General features: G+C 42.8%; 2 protein-coding genes across 2 annotated transcripts in view; one reads left to right on the top strand and one right to left on the bottom strand.

Annotated features, from left to right (window-relative positions):
* The first annotated feature begins 449 nt into the window (after nt 1-449).
* Nucleotides 450-5,096, top strand: LOC121858384 (salivary glue protein Sgs-3-like). Its single transcript, XM_042354827.1, has 2 exons — nt 450-532; nt 4,466-5,096. Exons 1-2 carry the CDS (start codon nt 450-452, stop codon nt 5,094-5,096), a joined length of 714 nt encoding a protein of 237 aa, XP_042210761.1.
* Nucleotides 5,097-5,463: 367 nt separating this feature from the next.
* Nucleotides 5,464-22,571, bottom strand: part of LOC121858383 — a gene marked incomplete at its 5' end in the record, with an annotated part of 53,601 nt that continues 36,493 nt past the window's right edge. The window contains one exon of the mRNA XM_042354826.1: nt 5,464-6,297. Within this exon, the coding sequence (XP_042210760.1) occupies nt 5,464-6,297 (834 nt within the window). The remainder of the gene's footprint in view (nt 6,298-22,571) is intronic.

The raw sequence follows: 22,571 nt of genomic DNA, 5'->3' as shown, positions 1-22,571 counted from the left end.
GCTAGATAAATTCATGGATGATAGAGAGTAGTAGTAACTCTCGACAGGAGCTGCCATGCACAGACCAACTGGCCTATTGCAGACTCCTTATTTTCTTATGTTTCTAATGTTCTTCACAGATGGAAGAAAGGTTGTGTTCGCTGACCTTCACGTTCGGTACTTCATTAACCCGGTAGTCATGAATAGGTTACAGTTATTTAAGAAGCTCACCAATAGCGAGTTTTCATATTTTGTGCCTTATAAAGAGAGTCTGTTTATTTTTGGATTCTGCAAGTTTTCGAAATATTTTCTAAGGTGTGCGTTTTCGAAAGTTCCGGGTATGAGGACTAGTTGAAACTCTCAGAAACACAATTTCGTCCCCGAACCCATTGTTTTGTTTATGGTTAAGTTGACCTATTTTATATTATATCAAAGGTCAAAGGTCAATGAAGTCAACCTGAGTTTCTACAATGCGCTCTCCAAATATATACCATTACCCGTTTTCTTTACTGCGCCGTCTACTTCCGGAACGTGCACTGTGCCGGAAACTCAAGTAACACCCAACTCACAGGCATAAAGAAAAAACCTAAGTGTTTCATTTGTGTGTGTGTGTGTGTGTGCAATAATAATAATAATAATAATAATAATAATAATAATAATAATAATTAACGGTTTATTGAAAAAGTTCTGCAGCCGAAGGCTGAAAATATACATTAGACAAAAATGACTCATTGCACACAAAGACATGGGGTGGGTGGGTCGTTTAACAAAAGCTTTCATTACTAAAAGGAGAAGGAACATGAATTGAACATACAAATTATCACAGTTTACAGTTAATGGCCTGGGCTGGTTCTTTGCCATACTCAGTAACTGTGTGAGGTCACGTAGGCCACGTGGTTCAGAAACTCGTCCTTAGATGTTGACATGAAGAACCTTACGTGGTCATGGAAACATCGGGTGGTGTGGTGTTCACGTGGTGCAGTAACTCGTCCGTAGGTGTTGATATGAAGGACCTCACGTGTTCATGGAGACACTGTGTGGTGTGTGGTGGTGTCACAGTACCTCACTCTATGCTAAGTGGTGTTGTGTTATCTCGTAGTCAGGTGTAAAGCCGGCCCACTGTTGTTCCATGGTGGACTGATTAACACCGCCTGGTCAGAAGATGGTGTCCGGTTCCCAGGGGTGCTTATCTCACTGGTGGGTCACTGCTCTCGCTGGTATTATCTAGTGCTGAATTCACTGGCTTAAACGCTGTTCATCACTGTTCAACAATGATCCCACTTTTTTCCGAAACGAAATTGTCACTTTTGATTAATTTGATATCCCGGTGGTGAGGAAGGGTCGGGGAGAGGGACTTGAGGAATGGGCCGAACATTGCCAAGGGGGGCAGCTGCTCAGCAGGAGCAGTGCCTGATAGGTCTCGACCCTCCGGTGGTCAAGGATGTCTGTGTTCGTGTGCGTGTGTGTGTGTGTATCCAATATATTTCAATCTCTGTAAAGACTGTGAATGTTCAAATGATATTGGGTCCTGGCTAGTATGGGATCTAGATACAGTATACTAAAAAAAAAAATTATCGTGAAACAAAAAACGGAGTCTGCGTATATAAATATTTGAGAATGATTGCGGAGATAATTTAGCATCGAAACATAATTATAGAACCAAAAAATAATATTAGTAAGAAGACTAATAAAGAAATATACGCTACATAAAGAGATTGAAAAATAAAAGAAATCAGTAAACAGGAATTATAAATTAGAATAAAACACAAAATGGAGAGAAACGAAGAGAAAACTAGAAAAACTGACTTAAAAAAAAAACATAGAAAATGGAGATAAACAGAAGAAAACGTAACTTAACAAAGAGAAAATGATGACAAATAGGAAATTAAAAATAAAGCAAAACAAAGAAAACGGGAAAACAAAGAAAACGTGATCTAAGGGATGGGGGGGGGACCTGAGCTGGAGAAATTTGCTTAATATACAGAGCGTTGCCTATAAATAGTCTCGTCTTAAGGAAGCCCGAGAACTTGGGTGGGGGAGGGGGGGAGAAGGAAGGAGGTTTAGTGCAAAGTTTAATTGTTTCAACTTTTATGTTCCTCAAAAGTTGTGTGTGTGTGTGTGTGTGTGTGTGTGTGTGTGTGATAGTTGGTTGCTTTATGTGTGTTTGTTTCCTGTGCGTATTTTTGATTGCTTATTTTTTTTGCGTCTCTTTCTCTCACTTTGCCTTTACTGTGTATCTATCATTCTCACGTCTACCTCATCTGCATAAACCTCGTAAGTAATGGTGAAATGTATTATTAACTTTTTCCCTTATAATATCAAATTACGCGGGGCACTATAGTCATCCTTTTGTCATACCGTCTTCAACTTGAGTATAATTAGCTTTCTTATCTCTGCAGAAACCTTGATAAAGTGGTTCTCGTAACATTCATTATTTTCATGGAATCCCAAATTTCGTCATGATGCTTCGCTGAACTACAGGCGCCTGTGTCATTTTCTCGGTGTTTTTGTCATTTGTTGTTGTTGTATGACGCTTGTCCTGTAATATGGTACTATTCTTTTATCAGGAGGATTTTTGTAAGTATTTAATAAATTCCTCAGTAATTAGTGCGATGTATTTATTCTGTTTGTTTTCTTTTAGTGTGGTGTTGTAATTCTACTCTCTCAGCTGTTAGGTAACCGAATCATCACTTAGCTATCTTGTTAGTGCAACTTCTCACTCCTCCCTCTCTCTCCTCTTTGTTTGAGTAATTACACCGGCACCTGGATCTTATACCTTGAGCTCTGTTCATTTTTAAGTCCATATATAGCTTCTCTTACAACCACTAATGAAAGTGACGGCACAGGGTCATCAACTGCTTGTTTGAACGTTCTTTGAGTTGGGTGTTGTGAGTCGAGGATGTTTAATAGGAGACCTTAAAGAAGTCTTCCCGAGAGTTAATTACCCGTTTTCACACCTGTTGTCACCTCCATCATCTGTCTTCTTCCATGTTGAGTCGAAGGTCTGGTGTTATTATCTTCATATACTCTTAAAACATTCTCTTCTTCTACCTCACCTTTTATTATTCTTTATTTTACGTAACTCCTTCTTCACAACTTAATTCTTCGTTCTTCTATTTGCTCTTATTTCTGTCTTCCTCATTCATCCTATGCAGCAACAATATTCTTGCCTTTCTTCTCCGAGGTGTTTGTATCCGTCGTCTTGGCAGTAGTTCAAGTTTCCTCCTGGCATCACACCTATGGACTCTGGCAGCCTCTTGAATGTCCTTCTCTGTCTTGCCCTTACCAAAAGATATCCACAACTTCCTCTGCCTCTATTAAATACAGTACACGCACCCCAAAAGGTATCATGATGGTGAGGTTCGATAAATTTCAACTTGAACACTGCGGCTCCTGTTGTCTCGGTAGGGGAGTCAAAATCCTACGTCCGTTGTGTCATAATTTTTTCTCACAAAATCGTTTAAGATACTTTTCAGAGCCAATGTATGTTAAATTGAAAGCTGTTTATAAAAAACGCTAAGGAACCATAGGTAAAATTGGATCATCTGAAGATTATTAACTCCACAGTTAGGTTAGGTTAGGTTAGGTTAGGTTAGGCTAGGTTAACGTTAGTGTGTTTAATTACATATCAGATGAAGTAACCTGGGGAGTCTAATCTTCGGGTTATCCATAACGTTTTAGTCTATGGGATCAAGCCAGACGAAGGTGTGACTATCTTCTGTATGTGATGGCGCTCCTTCCCGGTATGAAAGAAGAAGGAATCTGGGAAGTTGTTTAAATCAGACGCGGAGACTAACTTAGTCAGCAGTAGACCTACAGAGACCATCTTAGCAGTAGACCCACGGAGACTAACTTAGTCATCAGTAGACCTAAAGAAACGATTTTAGTGAACAGTAGACCCACGGAGACTAACTTAGTCAGCTGTAGACCTACAGACACGAACTTAGTCAGCAGTAGAGCTACAGAGACTATTTCAGTGAGCAGTAGACCCACGGAGACTAACTTAGTCAACAGTCGACCTAAAGAGACGATTTTAGTGAACAGTAGACCCACGGAGACTATCTTAGTCAGCAGTAGACCTACAGAGAATATCTTAGTGAGCAGTAGGCCCACGGAGACTAACTTAGTCAGCAGTAGACCTACAGAGACCATCTTAGCAGTAGACTCACGGAGACTAACTTAGTCAGCAGTAGACCTACAGAGACTATTTTAGTGAGCAGTAGACCCACGGAGACTAAATTAGTCAGCAGTAGACCTACAGAGACTATTTTAGTGAGCAGTAGACCCACGGAGACTATCTTAGTCAGCTGTAGACCTACAGACACGAACTTAGTCAGCAGTAGACCTACAGAGACTATTTTAGTGAGCATTAGACCCACGGAGACTAACTTAGTCAGCAGTAGACCTACAGAGACTATTTTAGTGAGCAGTAGACCCACGGAGACTATCTTAGTCAGCAGTAGACCGACAGAGACTATCTTAGCAGGAGACCTACGGAGACTAACTTAGTCAGCAGTAGACCTACGGAGAATATCTTAGTCAGTTGTAGACCCACGGAGACTATCTTAGTCAGCAGTAGACCTACGGAGACTATCTTAGTCAACATTAGACCTACGGAGACTAAGGTAGTCAGCAGTATACCTACGGAGAATATCTTAGTCAACAGTAGACACACGGAGACTATCTTAGTCAACAGTAGACCCACGGAGACTATCTTAGTCAACAGTAGACACACGGAGACTATCTTAGTCAACAGTAGACACACGGAGACTATCTTAGTCAACAGTAGACCTACGGAGACTAAGGTAGTCAGTAGTAGACCTACGGAGAATATCTTAGTCAGTAGTAGACCCACGGAGACTATCTTAGTCAACAGTAGACCCACGGAGGCTATCTTAGTCAACAGTAGACCCACAGAGACTATATTAGTCAGCAGTAGACCTATGGAGACTATCTTAGTTAACAGTAGACACACAGAGACTATCTTAGTCAACAGTAGACCCACGGAGACTATCTTAGTCAACAGTAGACACACGGAGACTATCTTAGTCAACAGTAGACCCACGGAGACTATCTTAGTCAACAGTAGACACACGGAGACTATGGAGACAATCTAGTTAGACAGTTAGTAGACACACGGAGACTATCTTAGTCAACAGTAGACACACGGAGACTATCTTAGTCAACAGTAGACCCACGGAGACTATCTTTGTCAACAGTAGACACACAGAGACTATCTTAGTCAACAGTAGACCCACGGAGACAATCTTAGTCAACAGTAGACACACGGAGATAATCTTAGTCAGCAGTAGACACACGGAGACTATCTGAGTTAACAGTAGACACACGGAGATAATCTTAGTCAATAGACCCACAGAGACTATCTTAGTCAACAGTAGACCCACGGAGACTATCTTAGTCAGCAGTAGACCGGAGACTATCTTAGTCCCTTAGTCAGCAGTAGACCTACGGAGACTATCTTAGTCATAGTAGACCCACGGAGACTATCTTAGTCAGCAGTAGACACACGGAGACTATCTTAGTCAACAGTAGACCCACGGAGATAATCTTAGTCAGCAGTAGACCTACGGAGAATATCTTAGTCAACAGTAGACACACGGAGACTATCTTAGTCAACAGTAGACCCACAGAGACTATCTTTGTCAACAGTAGACACACAGAGACTATCTTAGTCAACAGTAGACCCACGGAGACAATCTTAGTCAACAGTAGACACACGGAGACTATCTTAGTTAACAGTAGACACACGGAGACTATCTTAGTCAACAGTAGACACACGGAGACTATCTTAGTCAACAGTAGACCCACGGAGACTATCTTAGTCAACAGTAGACACACAGAGACTATCTTAGTCAACAGTAGACCCACGGAGACAATCTTAGTCAACAGTAGACACACGGAGATAATCTTAGTCAGCAGTAGACACACGGAGACTATCTGAGTTAACAGTAGACACACGGAGATAATCTTAGTCAACAGTAGACCCACAGAGACTATCTTAGTCAACAGTAGACCCACGGAGACTATATTAGTCAGCAGTAGACCTATGGAGACTATCTTAGTCCATAGTAGACCCACGGAGACTATCTTAGTTAGCAGTAGACACGCGGAGACAATCTTAGTCAGCAGTAGACACACGGAGACTATCTTAGTCAACAGTAGACCCACGGAGACTATCTTCGTCAACAGTAGACCCACGGAGACTATCTTTGTCAACAGTAGACACACGGAGACTATCTTAGTCAGCAGTAGACACACGGAGACTATCTTTGTCAACAGTAGACCCACGGAGACTATCTTTGTCAACAGTAGACACACGGAGACAATCTTAGTCAACAGTAGACCCACGGAGACTATCTTTGTCAACAGTAGACCACGCGGAGAGTGTCGGGATCAACTATACTGTAGATTCAAAAACTATCTCGAAGGTTCGCTGAAGTGGATGAAAGTCTCGAGGATCAGAAGCGCATCAAAACAAAGTTTGGGAATCAAATAACGAGCTCGTTAGGCTGTGTAGCGACCGCTGGGGTGTGCGGGGGTCATCGGGCGATCAAAGAGTTGTGTCAATATGGGGGTTCACATGAAAGGCGACTCGTCAGAATCAAATACCCACAGTGGCAGTGTGTCGGAGCCTCAGATCAACTCGAATCAGCTTCATATGTTTAAATACAAATTAATGAGTATATCCGAATCCACCGAAGCTTTGCAGATGATTTACAGATGAAAGGAAACTGTGCCACCACTAATCATGAGTTAAATAAACTGGGTAAATAACCCCAAATCGACCTAATAAGGACCACGAAAATGACCGTGAGAAGGACAAATACGGTTCAAAAAGGCTGAAAATTTCTGAGTGAAAATTAAAGGTAAAAGATCATACAATTCGTGAGCAGCCAGAGAGCACGCCACACTGGCTCTGTTGGCTGAGCACACACACAATTTTCTTGGTGGGTCGTGGAGTGGGGGTTGATTGGGGGTCGGGAGCCGTGGAGCGGTGCCGAGCGTGGCCAACTGGTGTTTGCCCGGCTACACACACCACCTGCCGACACGCAGCTAAGTAGCGAAATGTTGCAAAAGTGAGTGGAAGGGATTGAGCGAGGGATAGCAAGGAGCTGAAACGAGGGAGGTGGAGGAGTGATGTAAGGAGAAGAGGAAGAACAAGAATAAGAAAATAAAGAAGAAAAGAGGAAGAGTAAGAAAGAACGGGACGTTGTTTTTCTGTCTGCCTCCATTTCAAGTCATTTACGTATGATTGTCTTCCATTTATAGTTCATTACCACGAGCTTGTGGAACGAGAGAGAGAGAGAGAGAGAGAGAGAGAGAGAGAGAGAGAGAGAGAGAATTTGTTTGTTCATCTGTGTGTCTATATCTTTATTTTTTTCTCCGCTGTTTATAATTTACAATATATAACTTCTCATCACGGCCTTAGGGAAGGATGTATGAAGAGAAGGAGGAAGAGACAACAGGAATAAGAATAAAAAAGAAGAGAAAACAAGAAGACATTATTTTAATGTACCTGTATCTGTTCTCTATCTGCACTTCAAAACAGTTGAGCATCACCACTTCCTGCTGTTCCAAGACTGAGTGAGGTAAGTGGCAGTGTGAAGGAGTGCAGAATCAATAACCAACTAGAAGTGGAGAGAGAGAGAGAGAGAGAGAGAGAGAGAGAGAGAGAGAATAGGTTTAATAATTACAACGTGTCCATCAACATATCTTTCCATCAGGTAACCACAACAAGAGACGACATCTTCTGTGTCCCTAAACTTTCTAGTATTAAAGTATAAATAAGATAACTTTAATAAAAGACTTCACATACAAAAGGGATTAAAAAATATGATAAACCCTTTTCGTACGCCGTGAAAACACAATTTTGAGGTAACCGGGAACCTAGTTATGCAAATGACATTTCGTGCATAATTCGCCGACCAGGAGAGTGAAGCCCAAGTTGGACGGCTTGTAATTAAATCTTTGATAATTCGAACACGTTCAATGTTAAAACTTGCTGTTCCTGATACTCTGAGCAACTTCCAGGCCTGAGGCCGGCAGTCGTAGAAACATGAGGAAAGTTGGATCAGCGTGCAAAACATTTAAGAGCAAGATAAGGCAACTTCATCAACACAACAGACAACCCGAGTGAAGGTTCAGGTCGGGTCGCGGTATGTTAACAGTCTTTGAAAGACTCGGTAAAACTTTCGTCATTTTTTCCCCATTAGAGTCATCCTCCAAAATACAGAATATAGTTTTTATAAACATTTAATTATACTATAATTACGTATTTTAGCGATAGTCATGTTAAATTATTATAAATTAGAATTCTTTTTTAAGCCAATGTGGCGTCATGTGACCTCAGTCGTTACAATGCCAAGTGTACTCGACTACAGTACATGTAATGAGTCGATCAAATCAAGAGGCCAGATGACAGCATACGAGATCTTCCGTAAGACAGACTAAGTTGCTTGATAATAGTAACAGATCAAATGTTTATATCAACAGCTTTATACAACACTGTGCAGTCACTCATTAAACTATCTATACTTGGGAGGGCCAATGAATTTCAAAATGAAGACTGCCACTCCTGTTGACTCGATAGGGTTGTCAAAATCCTTCGTCCGTTGTGTCATAATTTTTTTTTTATATATATATAATTTTTTGAGCTACTGTATGTAGGTTATGTATCTAAGCTACTGTGCCGAGTAGCAACCTTGTATATAAGCAACTGTGCCGAGTAGCAACCTTGTATATAAGCAACTGTGCCGAGTAGCATCTTTGTATATAATTACGTGGCAACACTGCACGTGTTATGTGGCAACATTGCCCAGAGGCTGCCATATGGCAAGGCAGTCTTAGTCTGACTCTGTGGGCCGTGCATGGCACACGCTAGTCACCACTTGTATTTCTCCTATCCGTTAATAAATGGACTTCAGTGTTACCCGGTGTTTCCCTACCCATCACTGCCTTCTTCAGGGAACACTTGGAACCTTCATGGCGCAGTGAGTAGGATCTGTGGACTTACAAGTGTGTGAACAATGGCCAGTTAGCCGGCGATGTGCGACTGCCGGCGATGTGTGCGTCGACTCTTAGTGTGTTGTGTTGTGTTGCGTTGTGTTTTGCCGCGACGTGCAGTAATGCGCCGTCACAGTGCGTTTTAGTGACGGTGGCAGTGTTAGTGTCAGTGTATTAGTGTGTCTAGAGCTGAGAGTTGAGCATTGGCCTGTCTTTTGTGGTACCCACGGAGCACGCAGGCGTACACCCTTCTCGTGTGACATCCGGGGAGACATTGACGTTCTTGCCTCCCCAGCGGCCACCACACTCTGCTCTCTGAGACACATACACACACACACGCACGCACGCACGCACTCACGGACAGAACAGTGGACTCTATGCATTATTTCTGCACTGTTTATGTCATATATATGTGGTTCGAGATGATGAGGCGCCACTTTATATACTAAACAGCGCAGTTCAAGCATACTAAGATGGGCGGTAAGAAGGGACAACGTCAAGATGGGAGACACGACTCCCCACCACCATCCCCTCCACAGGGCGCAGACTCGCATCCACCACCTCCAGCGACGGACATTGCCACAATTCTGAGGTGGATGGACGACAGGGACGAGAGACGCAGAGAAATGGAACTTCAGAGGGAGGAGACACGAAGAGAGGAGGAAAAGTCGCGTTTTGATGCACTATTGGCGACCCTGGCGCTAACCCACCCTCCCTCACTCGCAGGTTTCGCGCACCAAGGCGCCAATATCCTCCCTCCTCCACCACACCAGCGTCCTCCAGGCACTCTTGCTACTCCAACAGCTCCCAAGGCATCTGTTCAACCCCCACCCGCCCTCTCACCAGACGTCACGTTTCAGCTTTTTTGTGAGTGGAGGCGGCGGTGGACAGATTACTCCACGATGGTGCACCTTGACAGCATGCCTCCAAACAAACAGCTCATCCAACTGCGGATGTGTTTGTCGCTGGAGACCCAGAGAGTTTTGGAGCACACGTTGCAAGTGCCTCTCGATTCTACATCTTCAGTGACGGATGTGCTCGACCTTTTACAGGAGCACGTTAAGGGTCGGAATAACGAGGCTTTGCGTCGTCGCGCCTTCACCAGCTGCAAGCAGGCAGAAAATGAATCCTTTGACGACTTTTTTGTACGTTTAAAGAGTTTGCCGGAGGAGATCGGCGCCTGGAAGGCGCACAGCCAGGAATGTGAGGAAGTCTGGATCAAGCACGGGATCTTGACAGGTGTCAGGCAAGAAGAGTTGGTGCAGCGACTCATCCCCCTGGACGCTTCCTCCACACTCCAGGTGGTAGTGACTGAATGTCGGTCATACGAGGCCACCAAGTCCGCCAACTCTGCCTTACAGGCCCCACCTGCTGTGAGAGCTATCTCAGAGTACAAGAAGGGTAAGAAGGCGGCCAACAACGTGAAGGCTGCCGCACGTTCATCCACGACTACGCCTAGTGCTTCCTGTGGCAGCTGTGGAAAGCAGCATGGCCCCAAGACATGCCTGGCCAACGACGCACTGTGTCGTGGATGTGACCGTAAGGGTCACTGGTCTAACACAGACAGGTGCCCTGCACGAGGCCACAAGTGTCAAGCCTGCGGTCGCTATGGACACTACGACAAGTGCTGCCGCCAACCCAAGCCCAAAAGCCCGAGATGAGGAGGAAAGCAGCGCACTTCCCTCGGGGTGGTTCGCACGCAGCCCCCTTCAGATGGCCCACGCAGCCCCAAGCAGCAGCTGAGTCACATCAGGAGGGTGGAATCGACCACACGCCCCAGGGCTACCCCTTCCCCTACCATCCGCGTCGCCGTCACACACGGTGATGTGTCGGGTCACATTGGGGTGATACCGGACACCGGCACTGATACTACGGTGATTGGGTTGAACCACCTCCAGAAACTGGGCCTCACCAAACGCGACCTGGGACCACCGCCGCAGCTGCTGTACTACAATGCGGACGGTTCCCAGATGCCGGACGCTGTGGGCTCCTTTCAAGTGGAGATCACCTACGGCGACAGGTCGTATCACGGATGGATCGACGTGCAGCCTACTCTCGCTACACCCTTGTTGTCGTGGGAGCACTGCAAGGAGTTAGGCGTGGTGCCCAGAGACTTTCCTGAGCAGATCCCAGCTGCTCGGTACACCGCCAGCAGGGTGCGTGAATCAACGAGCGACGTGCCTGGCTGCTTCCTCTTCACAGCGAGACGTCTCCTTCAGCCTCAAGGGCCTACTTCCTGAAGGAGTACTCGGGTGTGCTGGTGACAAAGGAGGCCCTACTGACCGCGCCACTGAAGGCTATGGCGGGTCCGCTTATGAGGATGCACCTGCGGGAAGATGCACAGCCGTTTGCCATACACACTCCCCGGTTGATTCCTCTCGCCTTCAGGGATTCAGTCAAGAAGGAACTGGATTCCATGGTGGCCCAGGGTGTCATCATACCCGTTGGTGACGACCTGTCCCCTTGGTGCCACCCTCTAGTCGCTGTGGCTAAGACTAACAGTGGAGTGCGGATGGGTACGACAAAAGACAGGCCAATGCTCAACTCTCAGCTCTAGACACACTAATACACTGACACTAGCACTGCCACCGTCACTAAAACGCACTGTGACGGCGCAACACTACACGTCGCGGCGAAACACAACGCAACACAACACACTAAGAGTCGACGCGCACATCGCCGGCAGTTGCACATCGCCGGCTAACTGTCCATTGTTCACACACGTGTAAGTCCACAGATCCTACTCACTGCGCCATGAAGGTTCCAAGTGTTCCCTGAAGAAGGCAGTGATGGGTAGGGAAACACCGGGTAACACTGAAGTCCATTTATCAACGGATAGGAGAAATACAAGTGGTGACTAGCGTGTGCCATGCACGGCCCACAGAGTCAGACTAAAACTGCCTTGCCATATGGCAGCCTCGGCGCAATGTTGCCACATAACACATGCAGTGTTGCCACGTAATTATATACAAGGTTGCTACTCGGCACAGTAGCTTAGATACATAACCTACACTGTACACGCCACCATACACATGGCCTTGACTCCTCCACTCAGGTAGTTGTTGATGCACCATTAATTAGAAATTTGTTTATATGTAAATATAATTTATTGCTGACTATAACTTATTAACGTTATTCAAATATATATTCTTAGTCTAGGTAACTGTATTACGGTTACTTCCAACAAATGAGGCTGTAAATTATGAAATGAGAACCTTTGGCATAGTGAATTAAGGAAGGTGATGTCATGCCTGGCTGACCAAGTGGTTGGAATATGTTTCTTTCAACTTATATTATGTATCAGTATATATATTATATATATATATATATATATATATATATATATATATATATATATATATATATATATATATATATATATATATATATATATATATGTAACTGGTCGGAAATTTACTAGACTTAATTTCTCACTTGACTTGGGGTTTATTAATTATTAGATGGAAATTGCAGTGGAAGCGCCCCTTTGAGAAAAATCCTGAAGCAGCACAAGAACACTTAAATTTACTAAACAAAATGAATTGTACGTGACCCGTGGAAGGATAGCGTCTGTGACTGGGATGAATGAGACACTGTAAAATTTAGACACTTATATTCCCTCCAACACTACAGACACAATCAAATAATGGTACCCCAACATATGCGCACCTCTTAACCCGAACTTAAAACACTACTCTGGGGAATAAAAGTTATACATGATTGAAATTATTAGAAACCCAGACAATGCCTCATTAGACAACAATAAATTCAAAGTATTAAGAGTTGTTGCTTGCACACATGAAACAGGCCTGAAGGGCTTTCAACAAATTAATATCAACAGATGCACACTTACTAACCTAACTTAAACACTACTCTGGGGAACAAAAGTTATATCTGAGATCAGAATTATAAAGAAAAATTAAATGCATTAAAGGAACTAAATCACAGTATCACTCTGGTTTCAATTGTGACACAAACATTAAAAACAATACTATCAAAATTATTCAAGAAATATAAAACTACACACGTCAAGATAATATCAGTAACTGAAAAAATGGTATTAACTACACACAAAAATATTATCATTATTATTGAGATGTTACTGGGTCTACCAATACCCATGAACCCGGCTTCACCCAACTCAACATACACCCGTAATAAGGGAGATAAAATGTTTCTCTAGGTATCCCCTAGACTCCTGGTCTCAGTGTGTGACCATTAATTTACTCAGATAGCCTCAGTGTACTCTCAGTGCGTCCATGGGCGGGAAGAGAGAACGCCAACAGGTGACTATGGCCAGTAGGTAATGCTTCTAGCTGACCGAGGACACGTGGTGTTGTGCTCCCACGTGGTAAGAACTGATCACCCACTGCTGATGCTGGTCCCGTGTCGTTTTAGTTGTCGGGAGCACTCGTTCACTCAAGAGATCCTTTGCTACCCCGCTAACCAGTGGCAAGCCTGCACTGATCGTTCCAACTGCGACAATCGCTAATCATCAATCATCAACGGCAGTCTCAAACGGCAGTCAGTCTCTCGCAGTCAAGTGGGTTCTGACGGAAACCCTGAAATTAACTCACTGTTAGCTCTTAATAACTTTATCACTGCCCTATCTAACCCCTATCTGAGATCGAATGAGACTTACTTGTTATACTGCAATAGCGCAACACAGGTGACTAGACCACGTGACCGTTTCGTCTTCTCTGACGCACAGTCTGCCCTCTCTGTTCCACCCTGTCGTCTGACTGAGCCAGCCAGCCTCGTGTCTACCCAAGGCGTTAGCTTAGGCCTACATGACATATTTTCCGCCTACTAATAACTTTCTTGGGACACCCGTAACATTATTCAGACTGATAAACGATCTATAATAATTTCAAATTTAATAATAGTCCCTTAACTTCATGAATCTCATCATTATTAATTCGGTAAACTACATTCAATATCATATAGGCCTAGTTCCAAAACCTCTCACTACGTGCAGGAGCGCTCTCTTACCTCAGACGACCTTGAAAACTCAGTATCGCCAATGGCGCGGCGTTTGAAATTACACTGAAATTTCTGAATATTACATATATATATATATATATATATATATATATATATATATATATATATATATATATATATATATATATATATATATATATAAAACAAAGAAGTATGTCTGTGTGTGTTTGTTTGTGTGTTTGTGTGTCAGCACGAGAATCTCGGAAACTACTTTACCGATCTGTAGTGATGATGGATGGTGTTATATGTAGTGATGATGATGGATGGTGTTATATGTAGTGATGATGATGGGTGGTGTTATATGTAGTGATAATGGATGATGATGTTATATGTAGTGATGATGGACAGTGTTATATGTAGTGACGATGGATGGTGCTATATGTAGTGATGATGGATGGTGTTATATGTAGTGATGATGATGGGTGGTGTTATATGTAGTGATGATCTATATCTATACAAAACAAAGAAGTCTGTCTGTTTGTCTGTGTGTCCGCACGAGAATCTCGGAAACTACTTTACCGATCTGTAGTGATGATGGCTGGTGTTATATGTAGTGATGATGGATGGTGTTATATGTAGTGATGATGGATAGTGTTATATGTAGTGATGATGGATGTTGTTATGATTGTAGTGATGATGGGTGGTGTTATATGTAGTGATGATGGATGGTGTTATATGTAGTGATGATGGATAGTGTTATATGTAGTGATGATGGATGGTGTTATATGTAGTGATGATGGATAGTGTTATATGTAGTGATGATGGATGGTGTTATATGAAGTGATGATGGATGATGTTATATGTAGTGATGATGGATGTTGTTATAATTGTAGTGATGATGGGTGGTGTTATATGTAGTGATGATGGATGGTGTTATATGTAGTGATGATGAATAGTGTTATATGTAGTGATGATGGATGGTGTTATATGTAGTGATGATGGATGATGTTATATGTTGTGATGATGGGTGGTGTTATATGTAGTAATGATTAGACAATAAAATAATAACAGTTTAATGCTAAAACATATACTTTGCTGTACCGTTGTAGTGAGAAACATGGTGGAACTTACATACACCGTTAATGAACTATTGATGGAAGAAGAAGTTTTGGGGACTGAACAGTGAGACAATGTGGAGCCTCCCGGAGGGTGGCGTCCTACCGTGGCCTGACTGATTTTGGATTGCCTTCCCCAAACCGAGAAGAAACAGTAGTTGCAAACAGGGAGTTGCTCAGAGAGACAGACTACTCAGTTGAAGTTCTGGGGAATTTTCTTTAAGAAAATGAGCCTCACCTGGTGCCTCATCAAGCAAATGCTTATGAACAGATCTTGCAAGCGATACAAGCGGAGCAGGTGAGGTATGATCTTTCTCGATGCACCTGGCGGGACAGGAAAAACATTCCTGATCAACCTTCTGTTGGCCAAAGTACTTCATCAGGGGAAAATTGCTCTTGCTGTGGCATCCTCAGGCATTGCTGCAACACTACTAGAAGAAGTACGTACTGCACACTCAACTTTTAAACTGCCTCTCAACCTCGCTCACAATGAGAATCCAGTGTGCAACATTAAAAAAGGATCGGCAAAGGCAAAACTCTTAGAAAAATGCAGCCTCATAGTCTGGGATGAATGCAATATGTCTCACAAGTTAGCGTTTGAAGTATTGGGCAGGACCTTGCAAGACATACGAGAAAATAACCAGCTCATGGGTGGCATTACAATGGTCATTGCTGGAGACTTTCGCCAGATCCTACCTGTCATTCCTCGAAGCACTCCAGCTGATGAACTGAATGCGTGCCTCAAGGCATCATACCTTTGGAGAAGTGTTCAGACACTCACCCTATCCACAAACATGAGAGTACATCTATACAAGGAGATCAGGATGCTGGACGGTTTGCAAACCTTCTACTACAGATTGGGAATGGAACTTTCCTTGTTGATTCAGAAGAACAAATAACACTGGGGAACACACTTTCGGTTGCATGAGTTCTGACACTTGATTCTGGTAGATTTGAGGTCACAGATTCTGAAAATGGCATTCGTTTGTGCAGATCAGGTCTAGATTCAGCAATCAGGCCTGTGCCCCATTCAGATGATGTTCCAAAGCCTATCTTCACTCAACTTGCTTCCGTTGAATCTGACAGTGAATATGACACTGAGGTCACAGAGGAGTCAACTAACAGAAATAGTGACTCAGATTTTGCAGGCATATCAACAGAACCGCAAACATTTAGCCAAGCAGAACTCAATGACTTAGTTCGAGATCTGGGTCTGTCTAAAAAGCTGTCAGAATTGTTGGCTTCACGGTTAAAAGATAAAAACTTGCTGAAAATAGACACAAAGGTAACATTCTTTCGCAACAGAGAAAAGAACCTCTTACAGTTCTTTGATTCTAAATTTGACTTCGTCTACTGTTGTGATATTTCTGGATTAGTCACCGCGATGGGAGCTCCAGGTTATGATCCGAAAGAGTGGCGCCTCTTTATAGATAGCTCTAAGCGGAGTCTGAAGTGTGTTTTATTACATATAGGCAACATCTTTGGCTCAATATCCATAGGACACTCAGTACACCTGAAAGAAAAATATGAACACATCAAAACGGTTTTGGAGCTACTCAAATATGAAGAACACAAATGGATCATCTGTGTTGATCTAAAAATGGTCAATTTTTTGCTAGGACAGCAAGGTGGGTATGCAAAATTTCCTTGCTTTATCTGCCTCTGGGACAGCAGAGCCAAAGACAGACACTAGATTCAGAAGGAATGGCCAGTTAGGGAAAGCCTCAATGTTGGGGAAAAGAACATCATTTATGAACCCCTAGTGGAACCTGAAAAAATTGTTTTCCCGCCCCTTCACATCAAGCTGGGCCTTATGAAACAGTTTGTCAAGGCGCTCGATACTGACAGTGACTGTTTTAAGTATCTGTGTGAAGTGTTCCCTGGTTTAACGCTAGAAAAACTCAAAGCAGGTATTTTCGACGGCCCTCAAATTAGGACGCTGATTAAAGACCAAGCCTTCACTCAATCCATGACTGATGTTGAGAGAAATGCATGGGGAGCATTCGTTTCTGTTGTAAGGAACTTTCTTGGAAACAGGAAATCAGAGGACTATAAAAAGCTCGTTGAATCTTTGATGGAAAGTTTCCATGTGTTAGGTTGCAACATGAGCATTAAGATGCATTTCCTGAACAGTCATCTTGAACTGTTTCCGGCAAACTTGGGGGACGTGAGTGATGAGCAAGGTGAACGCTTTCACCAGGATATCAAAGTCATGGAAGACAGGTATCAAGGTCGCTGGGACATTCACAAAGTCATGGAAGACAGGTATCAAGGTCGCTGGGACATTCACATGATGGCGGACTATTGCTGGAGCATTCATCGAGACTGCACTGAGAGGCGATATTCAAGACAGTCCATTAAACGCAAGTTTGTGCCTGAATAAATCTGGCATAGCTCACAAAAGCAACTGATGAATCCAAAATATGCTTGTCAAGGTAAATAAAAGTAATTAAAAATTAATTCTACGTGTTTGGTAATTCCTCTCTGTGTGCTGGTTTAGATTTTTAGCAGTAGTATATGGTAGTCTAATTATATATAGTAGTAAATGGTAGGTAACTCACCGCAACAAAACTAGACCCGATAGAAAAAAACCGGTCCCATATTTGAAATCAGTGACCTCAATTTACCCAGAAACAGGTCTCAAAATGTATGCAACTGACAAAAAGTTGAATTTTGTTCCCCAGTGTAATCATTCCTCAAGGATGTGGAAATGTTGTAAAGTTCTCAACTGAGCTCACTAACATGGTCTACCCAAACATTATCCACTACTACAAGGATCACAAGTGGCTGCGTGAACGCGCAATTCTGACACCAAAGAATGAAACAGTGGCTGAAATCAACATGACTCTACTCAGACAGCTTCCAGGCAGTGAGACCTCATTCAAATCTGTTGAAACAGTAAATGACCAGGACCAAGCAGTCCAGTACCCTGCAGAATTCCTTAATTCTTTGGAGCCCACTGGAATCCCTCCTCACCACCTCACTCTCAAGCTTGGAACTTCTACAATGCTCTTAAGAAATCTTGAAACACCAATCCTCTGCAATGGCACAAGACTGGTGGTGAAGAACATGATGCCACATGTACTGGAAGCTACAATACTGACAGGAAAAGCTAAAGGAGAGGACGTGTTTATACCAAGGATACCTCTCATCATCACTGACATGCCATTTGAGTTCAAGCGACTTCAGTTCCCGGTTAAAGTGAGCTTTGCCATGACCATCTACAAAAGCCAGGGACAGTCCCTAAAGATGGTTGGCCTAAACCTGGTGTTTCCTTGCTTCTCTCATGGACAGTTCTATGTTGGATGCTCCAGAGTGGGAACTGGCAAAAATCTGTACATACTTGCTGCTAATGGCAAAACCAAAAATGTGGTCTACCTTAATGCACTACAGTGAGGCAATGTGGAGCCTCCCGGAGGGTGGCGTCCTACCGGGGCCTAGCGAAAGAGCCGCCCGGAGGGCGGGGATTCCGCTAGTATATATATATATATATATATATATATATATATATATATATATATATATATATATATATATATATATATATATATATATATATATATATATATATATATATATATATATATATACTAGGAATTAAAATCAATAAACCTTAGTGATGGTCAGTTCAAAACTGATAATATGTTACATAAATTTATTTGTCAGTGGCCCAAGGTTAAAAATGCTTTGAAAACCTTTGATCTAGATGTATGATAGTTATTTTGCGGGTCCCTTATTTTTGACCTGACCTGACTAGTCACGTCACCCCCTCTTAAGCCTACGTGTGGTTGGTGTGGGGATTAGTGGATGACATCATTATGACCTGACCTCATGTTTTAAGGTCACCCTGTATATTTAAGCCTCTCTCTGTCCATGTAATCCAGTTGCCTCTGAATATGTCTTGAATAAAGACGAAAGCTAAGGCCTGTTGTTTCCATTTTCCCGTGGTTTTATCAAGATACACACACACATATATATATATATATATATATATATATATATATATATATATATATATATATATATATATATATATATATATATATATATATATATATATTCATGTAGATCCACAATGAAAACGTGAATAAGATAAATCTTGATAAAATCACAGGGGAAAAGGGAAACAACGGAGCACCTTAGCTAAGGTGCTCCGTTGTTTCCCTTTTCCCGTGTGATTTTCCAAGACATATATACCTAGATCACGCGCACCTACAGTGATTTACTTGCATATATATATATATATATATATATATATATATATATATATATATATATATATATATATATATATATATATATATATATATATAAGTATATATATTTTTTTTTTGGGGTATGAAAATACATTATCAATATAAATTTGAACTCGATCTGAGTGTTGAATAGTATAAAGAACAATAATGATAATGAAAATAAACACATAATAAAAGGGAAAAACAAAACAATAATGAGAGAGAGAGAGAGAATTGCAAATGGACTTTTACGTCCTCTTTTTCACTTCGAAAATACTAAGTCGAAATTTACCAGAAAAATATAAGTTTGTAACACATCTTTAAGGAATATTTAGAACCTCGTTATAAAGCTGTGATTTTATTCTCAACGACTGCCTAACATTTCTATGGACCCTAAAATAACTTTTTCCATAAGCATAACTCTGACTTGAGCACTTCCGTCCTCTCCCCTTCACCACTTAGTTTCACTCTCCCCTCTACCACTTAACTCACCACCCCCTCTACCACTTAACTTACTTTTCCCCTCACCACTCACGAAACATCTTTCCCGTCACCACTTAAAACACACCTTTCCATCCACCACTTAAGGTATACATTCCCCTCTACCATTTAAGACACTCCTTCCCCTCCACCACTTAAGACACACCTTCCCCTCTACCACTTAAGACACACCTTCCCTCTACCACTTAAGACACTCCTTCCCCTACCACTTAAGACACACCTTCCTCTACAACTTAAGACACTCCTTCCTCTCTACAACTTAAGACACTCCTTCCTCTATCAACTTAAGACACTCCTTCCCTCTACCACTAAGACACCCCTTCCCTCTACAACTTAAGACACACCTTCCTCTACAACTTAAGACACCTTCCCTCTACAACTTAAGACACACCTTCCCTACAACTTAAGACACACCTTCTACAACATAAGACACCCTTCCCTCTACAACTTAAGACACCTTTCCTTCTACAACTTAAGACACTCCTTCCTCTCTACAACTTAAGACACTCCTTCCCTCTACAACTTAAGACACACCTTCCCCTCTACAACTTAAGACACTCCTCTCTACAACTTAAGACACACCTTCCCTTCTACAACTTAAGACACACCTTCCCTCTACAATTAAGACACTCCTTCCTCTCTACAACTTAAGACACTCCTTCCCTCTACAACTTAAGACACTCCTTCCCTCTACAACTTAAGACACCTCCCTTCCTCTACAACTTAAGACACTCCTTCCCCTACAACTTAAGACACTCCTTCCCCTCTACAACTTAAGACACTCCTTCCTCTCTACAACTTAAGACACTCCTTCCCCTACAACTTAAGACACTCCTTCCCTCTACAACTTAAGACACTCCTTCCCCTCTACAACTTAAGACACTCCTTCCTCTACAACTTAAGACACCTCCTTCCCTCTCTACAACTTAAGACACTCCTTCCCCACAACTTAAGACACTCCTTCCCTCTAAGACACACACCTCCCTCTACAACTTAAGACACTCCTTCCCCACAACCTAAGACACTCCTCCCTCTACAACTTAAGACACTCCTTCCCCCACCACTTAAGACACTCCTTCCCTCTACAACTTAAGACACTCCTTCCTCTACAACATAAGACACTCCTCCCTCTACCAATTTAAGACACTCCTTCCCTCTACAACTTAAGACACTCCTTCCCTCTACAACCTAAGACACTCCTTCCCCTCTACCACTTAAGACACTCCTTCCTCCTTACAACTTAAGACACTCCTTCCCTCTACAACTTAAGACACTCCTTCCTCTTACCACACTTAAGACACACCTTCCCTCTACCAACTTAAGACACCTTCCTCTCTACAACTAAAGACACTCCTTCCCTCTACAACTTAAGACACTCCTTCCCCTACAACTTAAGACACACCTTCCCCTCTACCACTTAAGACACTCCTTCCCCCAACTTGGACATTCCTTCCTCTACAACTTAAGACACTCCTTCCCCTACCACTTAAGACACCTCCTTCCCTTCTACAACTTAAGACACCTTCCCTACAACTTAGACACACCTTCCCCCACTCACTTAAGACACTCCTTCCCTCTACAACTTAAGACACTCCTTCTCACAACATGGACACTCCTTCCCCTCTCTACCACTTAAGACACTCCTTCCTCTCTACAACTTAAGACACTCCTTCTCTACAACTTAAGACACACCTTCCCTCTACAACTTAAGACACTCCTTCCCTACAAACTTATGACAACGTTCCCTCTACAACTTAAGACACTCCTTCCCCTCTACCACTTAAGACACACCTTCCCTCTACAACTTAAGACACACCTTCCCTCTACCACTTAAGACACTCCTTTCCCTCAACCACTTAAGACACACCTTCACTCTTCCACTTTAGACACTCCTTGCCCGCTACCACCTAAGACGCACCTTCCCTCTACCACTTAAGACACTCCTCCCCCTCTCCAACTTAAGACACTCCTTCCCCTGTAAATCTTAAGACACACCTTCCCCTCTACAACCTAAGATACACCTTCCCTCTACAACTTAAGACACTCCTTCCTCTCTACCACTTAAGACACACCTTTCCCCTCTACCACTTAAGACACTCCTTCCCCTCTACAATTAAAGACACTCCTTCCCCTCTACAACTTAAGCCACATCTACCCCTCTACCACTTAAGACACTCCTTCCTCTCGTCAACTTAAGACACACCTTCCCCTCTACAACTTAAGACACTCTTTCCCTCTACAACTTAAGACAGTCCTTCCCCTCTACAACTTAAGATACACCGTCCCCTCTACCACTTAAGACACTCCTTCCCTATACAAATTAAGACACACCTTCCCCTCTACAACTTAAGACACACCTTCCCCTCTACAACTTAGACACTACTTCCCTCTACCACCTAAGACGCACCTTCCCTCTACAACTTAAGACACACCTGCCCTCTACAACTTAAGACACACCTTCCTCCTACAATTTAGGACACTCCTTCCCTCTAAAACTTAACTACCTCTTCCCTCTACAAATTAAGACACTCCTTCCCCTCTACCACTTAAGACACTCCTTCCCTTCTACAACTGAAGACACTCCTTCCCCTCTACAACTTAAGACATTCCTCCTCTACCATTTAAGACACTCCTTCGCCTCTACAACTTAAGACACTCTTTCCTCTCAACAACTTAAGACACTCCATCTCCTCTACCACTTAAGACACTCCGTCCCTCTACCACTTAAGACACTCCTTCCCTCTACCACTTAAGACACACCTTCCCTCTACAA

Source organism: Homarus americanus, unplaced genomic scaffold (genome assembly GCF_018991925.1).
Source record: "Homarus americanus isolate GMGI-L3 unplaced genomic scaffold, GMGI_Hamer_2.0 scaffold57980, whole genome shotgun sequence".
NCBI lineage: Eukaryota > Metazoa > Arthropoda > Malacostraca > Decapoda > Nephropidae > Homarus > Homarus americanus.
Note: the sequence above shows the minus strand (reverse complement) of the source record. Positions and strands in the feature narration are given on the sequence as shown.

Bases quoted from the DNA above. Each gene is read 5' to 3' on its own strand.
- LOC121858384 (XM_042354827.1), top strand. From the start codon at position 450: ATGCGCTCTCCAAATATATACCATTACCCGTTTTCTTTACTGCGCCGT. The intron at 533-4,465 runs GTAACACCCAAC...CTATCTTAGCAG, and splicing joins GCACTGTGCCGGAAACTCAA to GAGACCTACGGAGACTAACT.